This window comes from Callithrix jacchus, chromosome 2 (genome assembly GCF_049354715.1).
Source record: "Callithrix jacchus isolate 240 chromosome 2, calJac240_pri, whole genome shotgun sequence".
Lineage (NCBI taxonomy): Eukaryota > Metazoa > Chordata > Mammalia > Primates > Cebidae > Callithrix > Callithrix jacchus.
In genome coordinates, this window is record NC_133503.1 from 53,593,077 (window position 1) to 53,612,121 (window position 19,045).

Consider the following 19,045-nt stretch of genomic DNA (forward strand, 5'->3'; position numbering starts at 1 on the left):
CTAGCAACACCTTACCTTCTTATAGTATTGGGTACTTTAGAAATATTCTAGCTGTATTAATCCATTCTCACACTGCTATAAAGAACTGCCTGAGACTGGGTAATTTATGAAGAAAAGATGTTCAATTGACTCACGGTTCCATATGGCCGGGGAGGCCTCAGGAAACTTACAGTCATGGCAGAGGGGGAAGCAAACACATCCTTCTTCACAAGGTGGCAAGAGAGAGAAGTGCTGAGCAAAGAGAGAAAATCCCCTTATGAAACCATCAGATCTCATAAGAACTCACTCACTATCATGAGAGCAGCAGCATGGGGTAACTGCCCCCATGATTCAATTACCTCCCACCAGGTCCCTCCCACAACACCTGGGGATTATGGGAACTACGATTTAAGATGAGGTTTGATTGGTAGTTCTTTGGGTCTGCAAGCAAATAAACTAGGACTCGATGAAAGCTGTGATGATCATCAGCTTTTTTTTTTGGCAATAATTTCAGATTAAGATATATACATTAAAAAGATGTAATGTTATTGCACACTGAATAGACTACATTGTAAATATAACTTAAATGCACTGGGAATAAAATGATGAGATTTGAGTGGGGACTCAGCAAAACCATATCACTAGCAAGGTGGGATAGGAAATATCGCTATCGCTTCATTGTGTAGATGGGGAACAGGGCTGAAGGAGGTTAAATCAGCACTGTCCAATATAATACAAGCCACATGTGTGATATTATTTTTTTAAGGTAAAGAGAAACAGGTAAAATTCATCTTAATAATATAAATCTTACTTAAACCAGTATATCTCAAATATTATTTTAACATGTAACCAACACTTTAAAAGTATTAATGAGTTTTTTTATACTCTTTTCATCCTAAGTCTTGGAAATCTGGTATGTATCTCACACTCACAGCACATGTCAGTTCACACCAGTCACATTTTAAATGCAGAGTCATCACCGGTGGCCAGTGGCTGCCGCCTGGGCAGCACAGGGTTAACAGTTAAACACTGCATCTCAGGTCACACAGCAGGTTAAGGAGAGCAGAAATGAGAGTGAAGGTTCCCAATTTCTGACGCCCTGTCCTCGAGTGTTCCTGCCTGCCTGGAGGCAGTATATTGTGGTGGAGAGGGGTGTGGCCTGTGGCGTAGGTTGGAGATTCACATCCCAGCGGTGCTGCTTCATAGCCTTGGGGCCTTGAGCAAGCTCCCTGCCTGCACTCCAGTTGTACATGTGTAAAATGGTGATGATAATGAGGCTTGCCATATAAGGTCGAGGTGAAGAGTAAATTCATTTTATTAATAAATTAGTTCAATATCACACCTGGCATATTCAAGCCCTCAGTAAATATTTAAGGGGCTCCCCTTTTATGGGAGTCCTGTCTGTGCTGTAAAGGTCCATCTGCTGCTGGAAGGAGGAGCCGCTTGGGCAGCTTGTGGGTTGACTAAGGGCTTTTTCCATCAGCCCACTTCCCCTGAGCTTGTACTTCTGGGGGCCAAGAGGGGGAAAGGAGGTTGCTGCTGGAATGTTTAGATTTGAGGGTTTGGAGTTTTCCATTGGAGCCAGACAAGGATGCAGCCAACTCTCTGATAGATTTTCACACAGCAAACGCTGGTTGGCCCCTACCAGGTGCCAGTCTTGTGCAAGATACCCTGGGGGACGTCAGCAGTCAGCAGCATGGAGTTTCCTCACTTAGCGCAGTGCCAGGTGGACTTCCTTTGCCTGTGGGTACTGCATGATTTTTCGTCTCTGTGTGCTTGCTGACGTTGTTTTATCTTTCCAGGTTCCTTTCCCTCCACCAAACTTCCCCTTGTCCAAATCCACTTAAATGCCACCTCCCCTGAGTCTCATTCCTTGACCCTTGCCCTAGCCACCCTCCTCACCCCAAAACCTGGAAACAGACACACTACTTTCAGATTCCTGTAATACTCTGTGTACCTCCCAGGGTCCGTTATGCACCCTCTGTCCTGAGGGGGCTGCCCTTGAAGGACTCTGATTTACCTTGAGATTCTTCTAGCACCTGCTTCACAGCTGGCACGTGATGAACAGACTCAGGAGAGAATGAATGAATGGAGTTAATCTTACCTCCTAGTTTAACTGAAAGGACAGAGACGGTGACTTCTTCTGTAAACACCACAGCAGAACATCCATGCCAGGCCTACTGAGTAATAATCGTCAAAGGAGTATGTCCAAAACCACAGAGTCCTAGGCTCCCTCCCACAGGGATTGTTTCAGCAGGTCTGAGGTGGGGCCCAGCAAGCTATATGTTTTTCACCTCTCTAAGAGATTCTGCAACATAGACAGGCGTGGAGAGACCCAGTTTGGACCAATTAACTAGTGGGAAGATTAATATGTACATATGTATGATGCAGGGCCCATGTGAACCAAGTACTGTGATTTCATTCACAAGTATTCTTAGGTGTTAATCGTGTAAAGGAACTTCAGGTCCCATTTGGTTAAAAGGTAGCTCTTAGAAGGGAAGTTGTAGGCAAGAAAGGGGGATACCTGGAAGGGCCTTGGATTCCCTGGAAGACACTTGGGCTGTGTTCAGGGAGCAGCATGGAACACCATCACTGGGGAAATGGTGTTATCAGGCTGCATGAGAGCACACGGCCAGGACATCTGCACCTTCACACCATGTTCTTCTCTTGACAGGTCTCCCGTGATGGCCGGTGGACTGTTCGCTGTGGATCGGAAGTGGTTCTGGGAGCTGGGCGGTTATGACCCTGGCTTGGAGATCTGGGGAGGGGAGCAATATGAAATCTCATTCAAGGTGAGCCAGCCCTCCAGATGCCCCCTTCTTGGCACAGCATCCTGGGTGCCTGTCCCAGTAGGGGACAGGTGCCTGAGCTTGGAAAGACTGGAGGCCTCAGGGTTCTGTAGCCCCTCTGCCCATCAGGTGAAGAAGACAGGGGTCCTGGGCCATTCCTTGTTGTACGACAGGTGTGGGAGGTCAAGGGAATACCCTCCAGCAGCCAGAGGATGGTCTTCACCACAGCTCTGTCATTTGCCTTGTGTCTTCTTAAGACGTTGGAATAAGGTCTTGCTTCTTCTCAAGATGGTGGGTCTGAGATTGAGATGTCCAGCAAATCAGCAGTGGGCCAGAGAAGCTAAGAAGGCCAAACAGGATATGTAGGCCTAGAGGAGTGCTCTCGGTCACCTCTCGTTTTCCCTTTTGTATCTGTTGCTCTAGGACTTTGACAAAGACCAGTGAACACAAGCTCTATTTTTAAAGTCACAAAGGCCTGGATTCAGATCCCATCCCCATCATCAGTAGCTATCTGACTTTGGGCAAATTAGATGACCTCCCTGAGCTTTCTTTCCTCATCCGAAATCAGGGAATCATAATACTGCCTAGCTTACAAAGCTATCGTGAAGATTAAATGAGATAATGTCTACAGAGTGCTTAACACACAACCTGGGAACGTGACCAGCAATTAATAATTGGTAGAAATTGTTAAAGTTTCAGTGAGTAACCTACTTGACCCACTCACAGGCTTGAGAAGCTTTCTGACAGGAGCGGTAAAGGAGTTACTAGTTTACTAGTTTTAATTGATCCATATCAATTAAAAACTTTTAGCAAATTTTAACTGTGATTATTCTATTTTTGTCACTTATTTAAAATTATTATTCTAAATTCTTCTCTAAAGACATATAAACTCTAGTCCAGCATTGCCTTTCATAAAGACGCTAATAAATATAAGTACAAAAAACAATACAATTAAAAATATACAAATATATATTCCAGTGTTATTAAATATATTTTTCTAATCTACAACAGACTTTATTACTATTAACTATATATTACTATATAGAATATATAACATCTTCATAATAATCCTATTAAAATATTAATTACAAAAATAGACACCATCCAAAAACCCCTCATCATAATAATGAGAACTAAATTCAATCCAAAACATGCTTTCCAAGAAAAGGCTAAAAAAACACACTGGGCCTGATACAACTACAACTAAAAATTACCAGCCACCAACCTTCCTAAACAAGAGACCTCCTAATTACAGAAGACAATCGACCTTAGTCTTATCAACACAAGCAGACAATTATTTTATGACCAAAAATTTTATGGAACAAAGTAGCAAATGTAAGAGACCATGTTTGCCCATTTCCCTTTGCCAGGAGAATTTCACAAAGCCCCTGACTTTGTGACACCATGCAGCTCTCTGGAAAGATGTTTTAAAGGCAAAATAGGATAGAATGCCATGTCTCTCACCTGAGTCACTACATTACATCAAAGATAAATGACCCTAGTCCTTGCCTTTCTCTACTCATAACATTTGACAAGATTAGTAACTATGCTTCTGTAATCTATAACCAGATGTACTGTAACACCCAAACCTTAATGTAGTTTTACACATACTAAATCTTCACCACCCATGTGTAAACTAAAATACTACATTGGAGGAGTCTGAGAGAACCTTTCTAAAAGCCTCTTCCCAGGCTACAGGCCTTGGTCTATAGTCCTCGATAAGACTTCTAAATAAAACCAACTTTAATCCTTTAAAGGCTTCATTTTTTTTCTTTAGTTGACAGCAGTTAATAAATATTGGCTGAATACTCCAAGCAAGTGTGTCCCTGGCCGGAGTCAGCCTCCAAGCTCCTAACTGGCTCCTTGGTCTAGAAGACCCCCTTCAGAAAACCCTCTTTGGAGAACAGTGAATGGAGAAAGATTTGCACAAAGGAATTTCTAAAGCAACCCAAAATGATTTCATTCTGTGTGTTTCAAAGACCCATCTACTGATGCTCATCAGGCAATTATGGCAGAACAAATGGCATTTTTCTCCACACAGTTATTTACAATAGACTTGGTAATGAAGCCATATTGGAAGTCTCTCATCTGGGAGGGGGAAGGAGGCTGGCTTACATTTCCATTTGATCCAATTATGTCTGCCACTGTCCAGAGGAAATGAGATGGTGTAATGAGGAGGCTCCTGAGGTTTTCTCCCTTGGCTTTCTCTCTCCTGGCTTGGAGAAGGAGAGTTCCTGGAGCCAGCAACAGCCCATCTGCCAGGGCAGTGTCTCCCAAGCCCCCATGGAAAGGCTGCCTGCAGGGCAGAGGGGACCAGGCGAGCCCATTCACCCCTGGCAGCTCCCTGCTGGAATTCAGGTGTTCTCTTTCAGCCAGAGCCAGGCATTTACAAAGGACCAAATTCCCTCTGATTCATCTCTGCTAAGATCCCTTTTCTTGGTGACAGAGAGAAGAGCCCAGTCTGAAAGGCATGAGTGTATTTTCAGAAATTAAGATCAATCGACATGTACTGTCAGGGCTGAGGGCTGAGGGCTGATTTCAGACTAGACTGTCTATCCTGTTGAGAAAACCCCCCCAAAAAGTGTTCCAACAGCTCTGAAATTTCTAGAAGAGCCACTGACTTTCCCTTTCCCTCCCTCCTTTTCTCTCTGTCTCTCTCAGCAGAGCACCGTTCTCATGTGGAAATCAGAATCTTCCCAGTTCTAGTGGGTGGACAAGTCTTTAACTCCATAGCCTAGGCTCCAACTAGCTTCATGAGCTGGCCCTGCTGGTTTCTCCTTCCCCCTTTTCCTCTTATCCATTGCATTCATCTGGATTCTCGGTTACAGATACCCAAAACCATAGTCAATCTGATTTAAGCAAAAACCAGAATTGATAGGCTCACACCACTGAAATTCCAGGTAGGCTGGAATTGATAGGCTCACACCACTGAAATTCCTTAGGGTAGACCCTAAGGCCGGGCCAGATGCAGGGACTGACCCATCTCACTTGGGCTAGGTCTCCCTCAATGCCTACTTTTACCTGAGTTGGCTTCCCTTCAGGTGCGCTTTTTTTCATGGAGATCTTCAGCAGCCCATGGAAAGAGAGTCCCTCTTCCCATCATCTCATACAAGTCCCCAGGTTGAGTCTCATTGGCCTGCTGGTCCCATCCCTGGACAACACTGTAATTGGTCACCTGCAGTCACATGCCCATCCTGGAGCCAGGAAGATGGGGATGGGCTAGTTACCCAAAGGAAATTCCAGGTGCTGTGCCCAGAAGGGAGAATGGATGTGGGGTACAGCAAACCATAGATGTCTACCTTAACTGTCAAGACAAGACTGCATGTAAGACCCAGGCTTATGGGCCAGCCCCTCTCTGCAGGCCCACACTGTCCACTCCTGAAATGCCTTTCCTTAGTCTGGCCATCCCACACTCATCCTTCCAATCTCAGCTCATGTAGATGGCTCCACATGCTGCCTGGGAACCGCCCCACGTTGCACTCCCATATCCACATGCTCCCTGGAGGCAGGAAGAAGGTTTTGTCCACCTCTCAGTCCCCAGTCTCTGGCCCATATCAGTGTTTTCGGTAACTGTTAGCATATTAGTGGCATCACTCCAACTGATAAACCTTCTTGGCACTGCCCTTCCCAGACTTAAGAGGCCATCTTTGGACAATGGCGTATGGTGGGAAGGGTGCTAAGCAGGAGGCTCTCCTTCCATCTAGGACCCTGGGCCAGTTGTTTGACCTCCAGGCCTCACATCGCAGACGGCACTGATACGGTTTTCCTTCCTACCCCACAAGATAGGATCAAATGAGATGCTATGGGGAAAGGCCTCTGACATGCACAGATATGAGAGGTTGTTTGGATTAGGGGTGGTTGCAGCAGGATGAGCGGAAAGGAAACTGCACAGTGTCCCCAGGAGGCCACGGTTAGGATATCTCCAACTATGAGATACAGGACAGAGAAAGTATCCAAGCAGGACAATGTGACCAAACTAGAGTGAGAAAAATGTAGGCTTTGGGGCATTGTAAGTGGCTATATCTTTTGTGAGTAGCAATTTGGCAAAATCCGTAACATTTCAGAGCAAGTACATTCTTTGACCTGAAATCCCATGCCTAGGAGTTTATATAAGAGAGACGGTGATGAGCAAATATTTATTTGCTGAAGTGTTACTTACCATAGCAGAAGACTGAAAATGACCCAAATGCAAATCCTTTGGGGATAAATAAGTTAGAGCATATCTAGACAATAAAATATTACATAAAATAAGTTAGAGATCTCAAAAAAACAATTTTTTTTGGATAGGATCTCATACTGTTGCTCAGGCTGGAGGGCAGTGACATAATCAGAGCTCACTGCAGCCTCAGCACCCTGGGGTTCAAGCAGTCCTCCCATTTCAGCCTCCCAAGTAGATGGGACTACAGGTGCACACCACCTCTCCCAGCTAATTTTTTAGTATTTTGTAATGATGGGGTCTCTATATGTTGCCCAGGTTGGTCTCGAACTCCTGGCCTCAAGCAGTCTTCCTGCCTCGGCCTCCCAAAATGCTGAGATTACAGGTATGAACCACTGCACCCAGCCTATCTCACTTGTGAAAATGACTCACAATGACATTAAGCCTTTCTGTTCCTGGTGGCCATTGGGGTGGGAAGGCTTCAAAGTATAGCTGTCTCTTTTTACCTAATGTGTGTCTGTAACATTGAATGTGTTCATTATAAGTACGTAATACTTCTGGCTGGGTGCGGTGGTTCACACCTGTAATCCCATCACTTTGAGAGGCCAAGGTGGGTGGATCACCTGAGATCAGGAGTTCAAGACTAGCCCGGCTAACATGGCAAAGGCCCATCACTACTAAAAAAAAGAAAAAAATTAGCCGGGCATGGTGGCACATGCCTGTAATCCCAGCTACTCAGGAGGCTGAGGAAGGAGAATCACTTGAACCCAAGAGGTAGAGGTTGCAGTGAGACAAGATTGCACCACTGCACCCCAGCCTGTGCAACAGCAACAAGACAAGTCACTGTTAGGCATGAGCCACTGCACCTGGCTCCTTCTTCTTAGTCATGGGAGGTCAATGCAGGAGTATTGCTTGAGCCCAAAAGTTCAAGACAAGCTTTGGGCAACACAGTGAGACAAAACAAATTTTTTTAATTAGCTGGGCATGATGGTGCACTCCATGCCTATAGTCCCAGCTCTTGGGAGGCTAAGGTAGGAGGGTTCCTTGAGCCTGGGAAGTCAAGGCTGCAGTAGGCCATGTTCATGACACGGCACTCCAGCCTGGGTTATAGAGTGAGAACTTGTCTCAAGGGAAAAAAAAAACAAGAAGAAAGGAAAATGTTGTGTTCTCAGCACTCCCAGCCTACCCCTATCCATATACATTCCAGCACATTATTTGGGCCATTTGCAAGCTCAGAGATGAGATTCTGCACACAGCAGCAATGGGGAGACTCCCAAAGAAGGCCTGAGGCTCTCAAGAGCAATTCTGCAGGGTCTCCTCTAGGAGGCAGAGGTGAGCCCACCGTCCTTGGCGAGATGTGGACGGGCACTAGGGTTCCATGAAGCAGGCTTGCAGGAGCAAGGGAGTGATGGAAAGCCATGTGGGGGTATGAGGGGAGGACATCCTCCACTTGAAGAAGTCAGGAAGGTCTTTGAGCCTTGTTCTGAGAGGAAAATCCATTCTCTGGGTAGATGAATGAAGACTCAGGAGACTGGGGTTTGCTTGGTGTGATACTGATAAGGTTACTGAAAGGCTAGCCTAGTACCAGGCTACCTGAATAGATTTAAAAAAAAAAAACTCTCTGATTTTTTTTTCCATAAAACTCAAGTGTCGTCAAGAGGACTAAGTGAAACAGGCATGTGAAAAGAAGGCAGGACACATCCAGGTGGGCAAGGGTGACATTGCGATACGATATGCCCAGAGCAATTACGTGACTGGGCAGGTCCCTCCACTTGAAGGTGGCAGTGCCAGGGCTAAATCCCAGATGCCCTGGCTCCAAGCCCAGTGCTCATCTCATTCCACCTGATGGGAGGAGTAGAGAAAAGGTGTATCTACTCTAGAGAGGGGCCACTGTTACAGGAAGGGCCCAGAGGTCAGGACCAACCCTGAAAGGGGTTAAGTTGCCACCTGGGAGGGAGAAATGATTGCCAAAAGCCAGCCCAAGCACTAGAAGGAGATCCAGGGCCACATCGGGCACCTGTATGGCAATGCATTTCCCCATCCTTTTTCCTGCTCTGCCTCAGACAGCTGCCGCATGGCTGCCAGGAACCTGGTCCTCATTTCTTCCTTCCTTATTATCGAAGAATGCTGGGAATATGCTCAGATACGTGCAGCATTTTCCTCCTGGGGCCACATACGCCCATTTGCAAGAGCCGTCTGCTGGAAACAGGGCAGGCATTTTGCTCGTGATTCTCGGCAAGCCATTTGAAATTCCATGAGTGTCCCTGCCTGCGGAGTTTGCTTCTCCCACTGCTCCTCTAAGGAGACAGCTCAAAGGCCCAAGTGTCACCTGTTTGTATGTTACTCCCTAACCAGTGCACACCTACCTCTTGGTGTCTTGGTTCTTTCATCCCTAAAAATGGTAATAAAATAACTTCTTCAAAAGTTTGTTGTAAGAACTAAATGGGACGACACATTGATTTGGCCTAGAGCCAGCCAAAGAGGAGGCACTTTGTAAGTGGCAGCTGTTCTGACCATACCCTCTGGTAAGGAGGCAAAACAGCACGGTATTACGTACATGAGCTTCAGCATCAGACTGCCTGGGTTCTAGTGCAAATTCAAAGAGCTAGCTGCTGTGTGACCTTGGGAAAGTGACTTAACCTCTCCTCTTTATATTATTTAGGGGATAGAATAATCTTTACTTCATAGTGCAGTTGTGAGCATGCTCTTAGTCAAAATATATTGAAAGCTTAGCTCGGTACCTGGGGCATAATAAATGATCACTAAATGATAGCTGTTCTTGTCAGCATGGTTGTGGTCATTGTGATCGGGCTGTGGATGCAGGAAGACAAGAGTAGAAAGAGGCTGGCCAAACAGGTCAAAAGGTCTTGGCTCTGGGCCCAGTTCTGGAGCAAACTCTCTGTGAGACGTTGGACGCATCTGCCCTTTCTCTTGAACTTTTATTTCCCCATCTACAAAGGGGCACTAATAGTCCCAAATTCACAGGGCTGTTAGGAAATATAGTGTGAATTGGCAGGCAGAATCACCTGAGAGGTTGTCACCATTCCAGTATGCTGTGGCTCTCTAAGTGTGATCCCTGGATGAGCAGCTTTAGCATCACCTGGGAACTTGCTCGAAATACAAATGCTCTGCCCCAGGCTGCTGAGTCAGACGCAGCTGCCTAGTCCAGCCAGCTGTGTTTTAACATGCCCTCCAGGTGATTCCGATGCGGCTCAAGGTTCTAATGAATGAGTGGGAGGTTGTGCAGAGAGGATGCTCAGGCGTGGGTGTGGAAGGACAGAGTAAATGGGCAGGCTGGTTGGCAGGTTAGCCAACAAGCTCCAGCACCTTCACCGGCTTTCAAGGCTCTATATCATTGGTCCACCCTTGGCAGCTCATTTCTGTTCCATTTCTTCACAGTCTTTAGAGCAAACCTGACCAATGACCAGATCATGTATGAATGAATGAATGAATTAGATAATTAATATTTGTTTGGGGTTTCAAAGTCACAGATGGAAAAATTCACGAGCATCCTGGGGCAGAAAAGTGAGTGCATTGCGGCCAGTTGTCAGCAGCGTCCACACAGGGAGTCCAGTGGGTATGGAGAGGGTAGAAGGTGATAGATGGGAGCAGGTGGCAGAGGGCCTGGTTGCAAACCATGTGTGACCCCTGTGTTCTGCAGGCAGTACAAGTGCTGTTAGGTATCTTTGAGGAAGACCGTGATAGGGTCGGTCCAGATCCTAGGAAGGCACAGTCTCCATGGAGCTCTCAGATCTGCCTAGTTCTGGTGGACCACTCCTGGGTTCCATTCTGGGTTCTGCCATTTATGCACTGAGGAACCCTGGGGAAAGTGTTAAGTAAATCTCGGTTTCCTCACGTGTAAAAGGATATGATCGTGCCTCCCTCACTGGGATGCTGTGAGATTGCTGTATTTCCAAATCTGAGTCAAAACCTAATGTAAAGTAACCATTCCCCCTTGTTGGGGAAGTAGCTAAATATAAACACTTAGGGATATTGTTGAAATAGTCATATATTTATTAATTTAGATGCACATATGTTTAAAACCATATAATATAAAAATACTAGGCTGGGCACAGTGGCTCATGCCTGTAATTCCAATACTTTGGGAGGCTAAGGTGGATGGATCACCTGAGGTCAGGATTTTGAGATCAGCCTGGCCAACATGGGGAAGCCCAGTCTCTACTAAAAATATAAAAATTAGCCTGGCATGGTGGTGGGTGCCTGTAATCCCAGCTACTCGGGATGCTGAGCCAGGAGAACCGTTTGAACCCGCAAGGTGGAGGTTGCAGTGAGCTGAGATTGTGCCGCTGCACTCCATCTGGGTGACAGAGCAAGACTCCATCTCAAAAAAAAAAAAAAAAAAAAAACCTATACAGTTTATATTAAGAAGTAAATTTAAAACTAAAGTTGTTCTTTTCTACTTTTTTTTTTTTTAAACCAACTGCATCCAGTAACCATCCAAAACCAGCATGACTGAGGTTGTCCTTTCATGGTGATGATACTTCTTGAAACAGAATCTTGTTGAAAACAAACCAATACATTCAAAACAACATGAGTTTCTTTTCAGTGGGGATTTGTGTAGCATTCATGCAACACCCTCCATCAGTAGTGATGGGCCACGTGCCCACACACCATATGGATAGCTCACAGTGTCCTCTGAGCTTCTATATTACCTCATTTTAGCCTCACCACAGCCCTAAGGAGGTAGGCACCATAATTTTTCCCATTTTTCAGAGGAGGAAACTGAGGCTTTCAGATTTATAAAACGTGCTTAACAGCTTGGGTGAGACCTCGGTTCTAATTCCGGAACCAAGCTCCTAACCGCTACCCCATGTGCCTCCTAAGCACACGGTAAATGCCTAATGATTGGTGGCAATTATTATTATAGTCTTTCCCCCAAGGGCAACTGATTAGGGTTTAAACTTCATAGGGGTCCACAGCTGAGATGCCAACAGCAAAAGTCATGGCTGGCTGCCAGTCTTTTCCTTATCTCTGGGCAGGTCGGGTGCCGTGCCATTCCTGGTTGGCTTCCAGGCAGCCATTTCCTCGACAGAGAGAGGTTCTGCCCCAGCCTCTGCCCTCTCAGGTTACCCTCATGGACAGGCCCTTCCACTGCACTGTCTCTGGATCCCATTGTGTTTTCCCAATGCACATCACCACTCATTTCTTTCCCCCTCAGTTTAGGAGATAAGAGAGAGTAATTGTCTTTTATAGACACTGTAATGAAGCCTGTCATCACACAAAAGAAGTTTGCTAATAAAATAAATCAAAGCAGCAATGAAAATGAATGGAGAACCGGCTTTCACAATTAGATTTGTACTTGTCTAGAGGCATGGTGCTTCTAGTGAGAAGACTTCCACAGGGGCAGTGAAAGGGGCCTGGAAACAAGCTGGCAGGGTATGTTTGGGAATTCCTGTGCTGGGAACTCCTGTGGTGGAGCAACAAGGGACCCAGAGCAGACAGCTGCATCCCCCCTACAGGGGTGGGAGTTAAAGGGGCAGGGCAGGGAGAAAGCTGACAGCAACACAAGGAGAGGGACTGTAAAATGTCATCCCGTTGGCCTGTATTTGTCCCCATCTCGAACAAGATGGGTTCCCGGTCCAACACAATCCAGCTGCTGCCATCCCTGGAGCTCCCCTTCTTTCTGCCCCCAGCTGGACTCTGTTCCTGCCTCTTGGGTGAGAGGACAGTGCTCTTGGATAGCCAGGCTCCAAATCGTATACAGTGACTCTTCCCCACCCCACCTGGCCCTGTGGGCTGTGGATGAAGATAGCAGGAACAAAGGACCTTTTAGGAGCCAAGAGGAAGAGCAGCCCTTCTAGAGCCCCTGAACTAATCAAGATGTGAAGCCCAGTCCCCATGACCTCATCGAGCAGTTTCCACTGAAAAGAGCACTTTTGCACAGAATCTGGGTTGCAGATGTCCCCATTCCACAAATAAGAGAATATGGTAGCAAGTTTAATAACAATGTCACTCTTGGTCACTTGCAGATTTTGCCACTAAGTTAGTTAAGAAAAAATACTTCCTCTCTTTGCACCTCAGTTTCTCCATTTGGAAAGTCAGGCCATAGGGTGAAAATACATGATGTTGTTGGGCAGAGGGCGGGTGCTCTGTAACTTCAGGGTGATGGTACTTCTCATTCTTCTGCAAGTAGAAATGACTGACATTCATCTGGTTCTCTAAGAGCCAGGCACCAAGCTAAGAGCCTTTCACAGGCTGTCTTGTGCCATCTCAACAGGCATCATCATCCCCACATCACAGATGAGGAGACTGAGGCTCCCAGGTTCAGCGACCTGCAGGAGGTCCCATAGCAGGCATTGGTGGTGTGAGGACTGGCATAAGGGGAGTCAGGCTGCTGTGTCTGTGGTGTCTGCCTGGGTCTTGGATGGTCACTGCCTCCGCTGTGAAGGAAGGGACGGGCCTAAAGATGCAAAGGACAAGTGACCTGGGCCATGAGCAGAACCACAGCGCCTGGGATCTGTGGCAAGCACCCTACCCCAGCAGGTCCTTGGAAGGACAGTCCCCTCCTGTTTTGGGATCCTGTCTCTCCATGGCAGTGTTGAGAGTTGTTTGTCACAAGAGGGAGGTGAGCAAGCCAGGAGCATGATGGCGATGCTCTCTCTGACCTCCTATGTCTGTCCCACTTCACCCCAGACAAACCCAGCCAGGATCTGGCCCGAAAGATATGGAAATGGTGCCTTCTGCCTGAGAAACAAGGAAACCTCAGGCTCCCTGCTTATAACTTAATTGTTGCCAGAATTACTGAAAGCAAAGAAAGACAGTGAATCCTTGGAGCCGGTGACTGAAGAATGGATGACAAAATGAGTGTCTTTCTCTTTAGTCAAGTCCCTATGCCCAAGACTTTGAATTAGTCTTGATTCACCTCCTCCTTCATGACTGAGTGCCTTTTATGGGCAAAGCACTATGCTAGGCACTTGGGGTCCAGTGGCAAATACAACAGATGAGACCCCTGCCAATGCTGGCCCTGAGTCTAGCAGGTCACAGAGGGGTTGGTAAGGGCTCTTATGTTAAAAGTGACAGAAAGCCTGGGCGTGGTGGCTCATGCCTGTAATCTTAGCACTTTGGGAGGCCAAGGTGGGAGGATTGCTTGAACCCAGGAGTTCGAGACCAGTGTGGGGAACATAGGGAGACCCCCATGTCTACAAAAAAAAAAAAAAAATCCAGGCATGGTGGCACATACCTGTGGTCCCAGCTACTTGGGAGGCTGAGGCAGGAAGGTCACTAAGCCCATGAGGTCAAGGCTGCAGTAAACAGTGATTGTGACACCATACTCCAGCCTATGTGACAGAGGGAAACCTTGTCTCAAAAATAAATAAAGAAAATCAAAAAGTGACAAAATCATCTTAAACTATAGCAAAGAAAAGGCACGGTGGGAGGCTGCCTTCAACAGGTCTGCTTCCAGGTGCTCAAACAGGTGTCTTTTTTCCTCTCTTGGGACTGCCCTACTCTGCCCTTGCTGCATTCATGGACAGGCCTTCCCTTACTGTGTGGTGTGGAGGTGATTGCTGGCAGCTGCCCTGCATTGTCCCCTTTGCTCTCCACCCTAGAGAAAGTGTGTGGCCATCATATCAAGCACCAGCACGTGTGGTGACCATTAAATATACCCCATGGCCCTGCCCTATACCAGCTTCAGAGCCCAGGACATTGGGTGCTCCAGCTGGCCATCCTGGGTCACAGGCCCCAGGTGGAGCAGTTGGGAGGACAGTCCCTGATAGGGAGAAGGTGCACTGATAGGCAAAAACAACAGATGCCCATGACAGGGAGGTTAGACCTGGGACATAATCCTGTGAATAATTTATTATCACACTTCTGGAAAAAGCAATGAAGCAAGGTGCCATGTGTAAGTATAAAAGGGTAAGAAGCCCCTGAGGAGGTGGCTCTTAAGGGGACCTGAAGGATGAGTAGGAGGTAGGCAGGCAGAGGGAGGTCTATGGGAGGACTCAGTGGGTGTAATGAGCAAGAGGTGATTGGGCTGAGGTGAGGGTGGAGGGTTGCTCTGGGCCCTTGGTGAGGCCACAGGACATTCTGAAGTGATGGGCGTGGCCTGCACTGAGGTGCTCCTAAAGGACCCAGGAGCGAAGCTGAACATCTGTTCATCTGAACAGATGTTTGTCTTCCTGAGGGTAGTTCACATTGTGAGTCGGCCACCAGCATCATGTCCTGGCCAGGGAAGCCATGGAGTCAACCCACTGACCAAACCCTCCAGACATCCCGCGAATATGAGGGCCTCCTGGACGCCTCAAGCTTCCCGACATATCAGGGTCACCGTGGTCTCTCAGGAACCTTCAGGCTGATGGCCAGCATAATTGGGGCCAAAGAAACCAGAGGTCACAGCGAAGAGAAGGATTTGGAACTTTATCATCCACCTGCATAAAGTTAGGTGTCTGTGCCAGGCAGAGCAGAACACGCAGCCTCATTAGCTAATGTGAGTTTAATATGAAGACAAGGAGCTGGATGCCAGCCTGGTCAGCTGCCCAGGAGACATTCAGAAATAGAGCATGGTAAGGTGTCCCACCTGCTCAGTGGCACTGTACCACCTGGAAGGCAGGAGGCAGCCCAACAGCAACCTGGGCAATATCTCCAGACAAAAGCATCACTTCCACATCAATCACTTTGTATAAAGGAAGAGTTATTGTTATGGGATGCTGGCGCCTGATCAATATCTCCTGCTTTGAAAATAAACTTCTTGGCTTGGCCTTGACATTAATCTGCCATCAGGAGCCCATTATCTCGAGACCAACGTTCTGTTCTATTGACTCACTGGACTTTTTTTTCTCCCCCAAGATCAGAATATAATTGCATTTCTCCAGGCAGCACTTCCACTAATTGCAGCCCCGTGCATATCCCCTCTCAGGAGGGCCAGAGTACATCTGGGCTGGGGATGGAGATAGCAGGAAGTAGTGGGAGACAAAGGACCTTTTAGGAGCCAGTGGAAAAGCAGCCCTTCTAGAGCCCCTGAATTAATCAAGATGTGAAGCCCAATCCCCACAACCTCATCAAGCAGTTCCAACTGAAAAGAGCACTTTCGCACAGAATCTGGGTTGCAGATGTCCCCATTCCACAAATGAGAGAATATGGTAGCAAGATTAATAATAATGTCCTGAATCCAGCTGTGTCCCCCCGATTTGCCGTAGCGCCCCTCACCCAGGGCCAGGACAGCTTCGTATCAGAACAGCTTCAAGAGCCTCCCAGGCTGGCCACTTCAGGCCCTTCTCCACCCCACAGGCAGAGTCATCTTTGTAAGATGTAAGTGGATTGTGTGTCTCCCTCACTGAAGACCTGTGAAGACTCCTTGTTCTGCCGGTGAGGCCCCTGTGGGAGCCCTGCTGCCTCTCTGGCCTCCCTCCCATCTGTTTTCCCCTTTCTTCCTCTCCTCCTGCCTGGCTCTCTTTTTGATTACACCAAGCTTGGTCCTGCCAAAATCCTTTCTGCTTTCTTTTCTCTCACCTGTTCCCTTGCCTTTACTTTGACCTTCTCAGTTCTACCTCAAACATCCCCTCCGAAGTGAGGCTTTCCCTGACTGGGGAGCATAAAGTAGCATGCCTCACATCCCATACACCCCCATGAGTCTATGCAATGGCCCTGCTCTGCCATCGCCACCTGAAACCATCTCCCATGTTAGCAACCTATGCCAGAATCCATCTTAACGCAACATACAGTTAATGACGGCCATGCTTCTCTAGGCCAGGGATTTGGGAGTGGCTTTGTTCGATGGCTCCACCTTGGGTCTCACATAGGGAAATAGTTAGGCTGTGAGCCAGGGCTGCAGTCATCTGCAGGCTTGTCTGTGACCATCACCTCCGCTTCTCAGGTGGCTCACTAACCTGGCTGGCAAGTTAGTGCTGTGGGCAGGAGGCCTCAGCTCTCACCTCATAGACCTCTCCATAGCACAACTTGGGTGTACTGAAATATGGCAGCTGGCTCCCCCAAAGCCAGTAGTCCCACAGAGAAAGGTAGAGGCCATGGCATCTTTTTGACTATCATTTCTGCAGTATCCTGTGGGTTACACAGGTCAGTCCTCATGTGACTCAATGGGAGGCATCTACACAGGGGCACAAATAGTAGGAGACAGGGAGTGTGAGGCCACCTCAGAGTCTGGGACCTCGGCTGACTGATTCACTGCTGTGTCCTGAGTATGCGCCAGGTCTTGTGCTAAGCCCTTTTACACACAGTATCTCATCTGAGTCCAAGAGAAGTTAAGTACCTTGATCGAAGTCATAAAATGGGTAAGTGGCTGAGCCAGGATTCGAAACCAGGTCTGCCAAGGAGGGTTCGTGTAGGCTGGGTCCCTCAGTAGGTGTGAGTCAGTATTGACTACATGTTCAGATTTCCAAATTGCTGTCAGACCAGCAGGCAAACTTAGGAGCTCTCTGTGATGTCAGATATTCCTCCCTGGGAGAGGGACACAAGGAGAAACATCAGATCCCACACTGTGGCAAGACCCAGCTGCACAGCCTGGCAAGGCAGACTCAGAGAAGGCAGGGCAGGGAGGCTGACCGAACTGCTCAGGAAGACCCAGCCAGAGGCTCAGATCCAGGAGGAAAACAAATGTAAATCCGTGGAACCTGTGTGCCCCTTGACTCCTCCTATTGTGGCTGATACCACTTTGTGATCACCATGGTCTTTCTCACTGATCCTCCAGTGCCATCCTAGAATTCTCAACACACCACTCCATAGCGGATTAGAGCTCAGACTCTGGAGTCAGCTAAAACAGGGTTTAAATTCTGGCTCCATTACTTACTCTGTGACCCTAGACACATTTCTTAGCTTCTCTGAGCCTCCATTGCAGCATCTGTAACATGGAGCTCTGTTACTACCTACTTTATAGGTCTTCTGAGGAGGCTTAAGTGTGGTTGTACATGTGACCATCTTCATAGTGTTTGGCAATGGTAAGCACTCAGTGCTGTCAGCTGTTTTTACTGCTGTTATTATATTACTGCGTTTCCCCACGTCATTAGCTCTGTGATCCAGGCTTCAGTAGACAATCCAGGCTGATGCTTTTGCTGAGTGCACTATGGGTGCTGGCCTGATGGGATGGTGAACTGGAAGCAGAAACGTCATCGTCTCTCCCTTTCTTGCCACACAGGTGTGGATGTGTGGGGGCCGCATGGAGGACATCCCCTGCTCCAGAGTGGGCCATATCTACAGGAAGTATGTGCCCTACAAGGTCCCTGCTGGAGTCAGCCTGGCCCGGGTAAGGTGGTGGCTTTCCTGGTGGGGGGAGAAGGGGTTGGCCTAGGACCATCAGCTGCACTGAGGCCTCCTGGGGGCCCAGGACTGTGTTGTGTGATCCCTGGGTTTGAGGATGTGCCCCCATTCTCCAGGGGAAATCCAATTTAAAAGAGCTTCCTTAAATCCTTACTTAGCCCTTCATTGGCTGTGTGACCTGAGGAGGCTTGCTTAACTCCTGAACCTGTGTTTCCTTCTTTGGCTTAAAGATAGCTAATTCTTTCCAACTCTCAGCATTGCCAGGAGAATTAAGATGGTATTGTTTCCCAAAGTGTGACAGATAAGATTGTCTTAGGCAGCAGACATAGGAACATTTTTCTGGTTCATGTGTTTAATGTGGATTCTAAATTAGTGTGTATTCGGGTAGCTAACTTGTAATTTCACAGATATTATTACTTAATGTAAAGCTAAAGTAGGTGCAAAGTTAGACCAGAGGTGATGGAAAGAAACATGTTAGATAAATATTAACACAGGTGGCGTGTTGTATTGGGAAAGCCTGTGTATTAAGTTTCTGGAGGGGAGGTGGGGTTCATACATGTCAGTATCTTTCCTCCCTACCCCTGTCCACTCTCACTGTCAAAACCTCCGCATGTCAAACTGTTTCATTGCCTTAAAATGGTTTGAATCAATCATTGCTTCAATTAAATTGGCCACTGACTGCGAATGGAAATCTGTTAGCCAGAGTTTGTTTTTTGTTTTTGATAGTAAATGTATTGAAAAACTAAATAAATCCAGGTGACCACAAAAGAAAAACGAAGAGGAGGGAGGGTCCCCAGAGGGGGAAAGAGCCTCTGGGAGGTTTCAGGGAAGCTGGAAAGGGCCCTGCACAGCTTTCCCTCCGCGGAGCCTGTGAGCCCGGCTGGCCGGGTTG

General features: G+C 47.4%; 1 protein-coding gene across 1 annotated transcript in view; it reads left to right on the top strand.

Moving 5' to 3' along the window:
- Positions 1–19,045, top strand: part of GALNT10 (polypeptide N-acetylgalactosaminyltransferase 10) — a 240,656-nt gene that overhangs the window by 204,562 nt on the left and 17,049 nt on the right. Inside the window, exons 7-8 of the mRNA XM_035289215.3 lie at positions 2,654–2,771; positions 18,032–18,139. Of these exons, the coding sequence (XP_035145106.1) occupies positions 2,654–2,771; positions 18,032–18,139 (226 nt within the window). The remainder of the gene's footprint in view (positions 1–2,653; positions 2,772–18,031; positions 18,140–19,045) is intronic.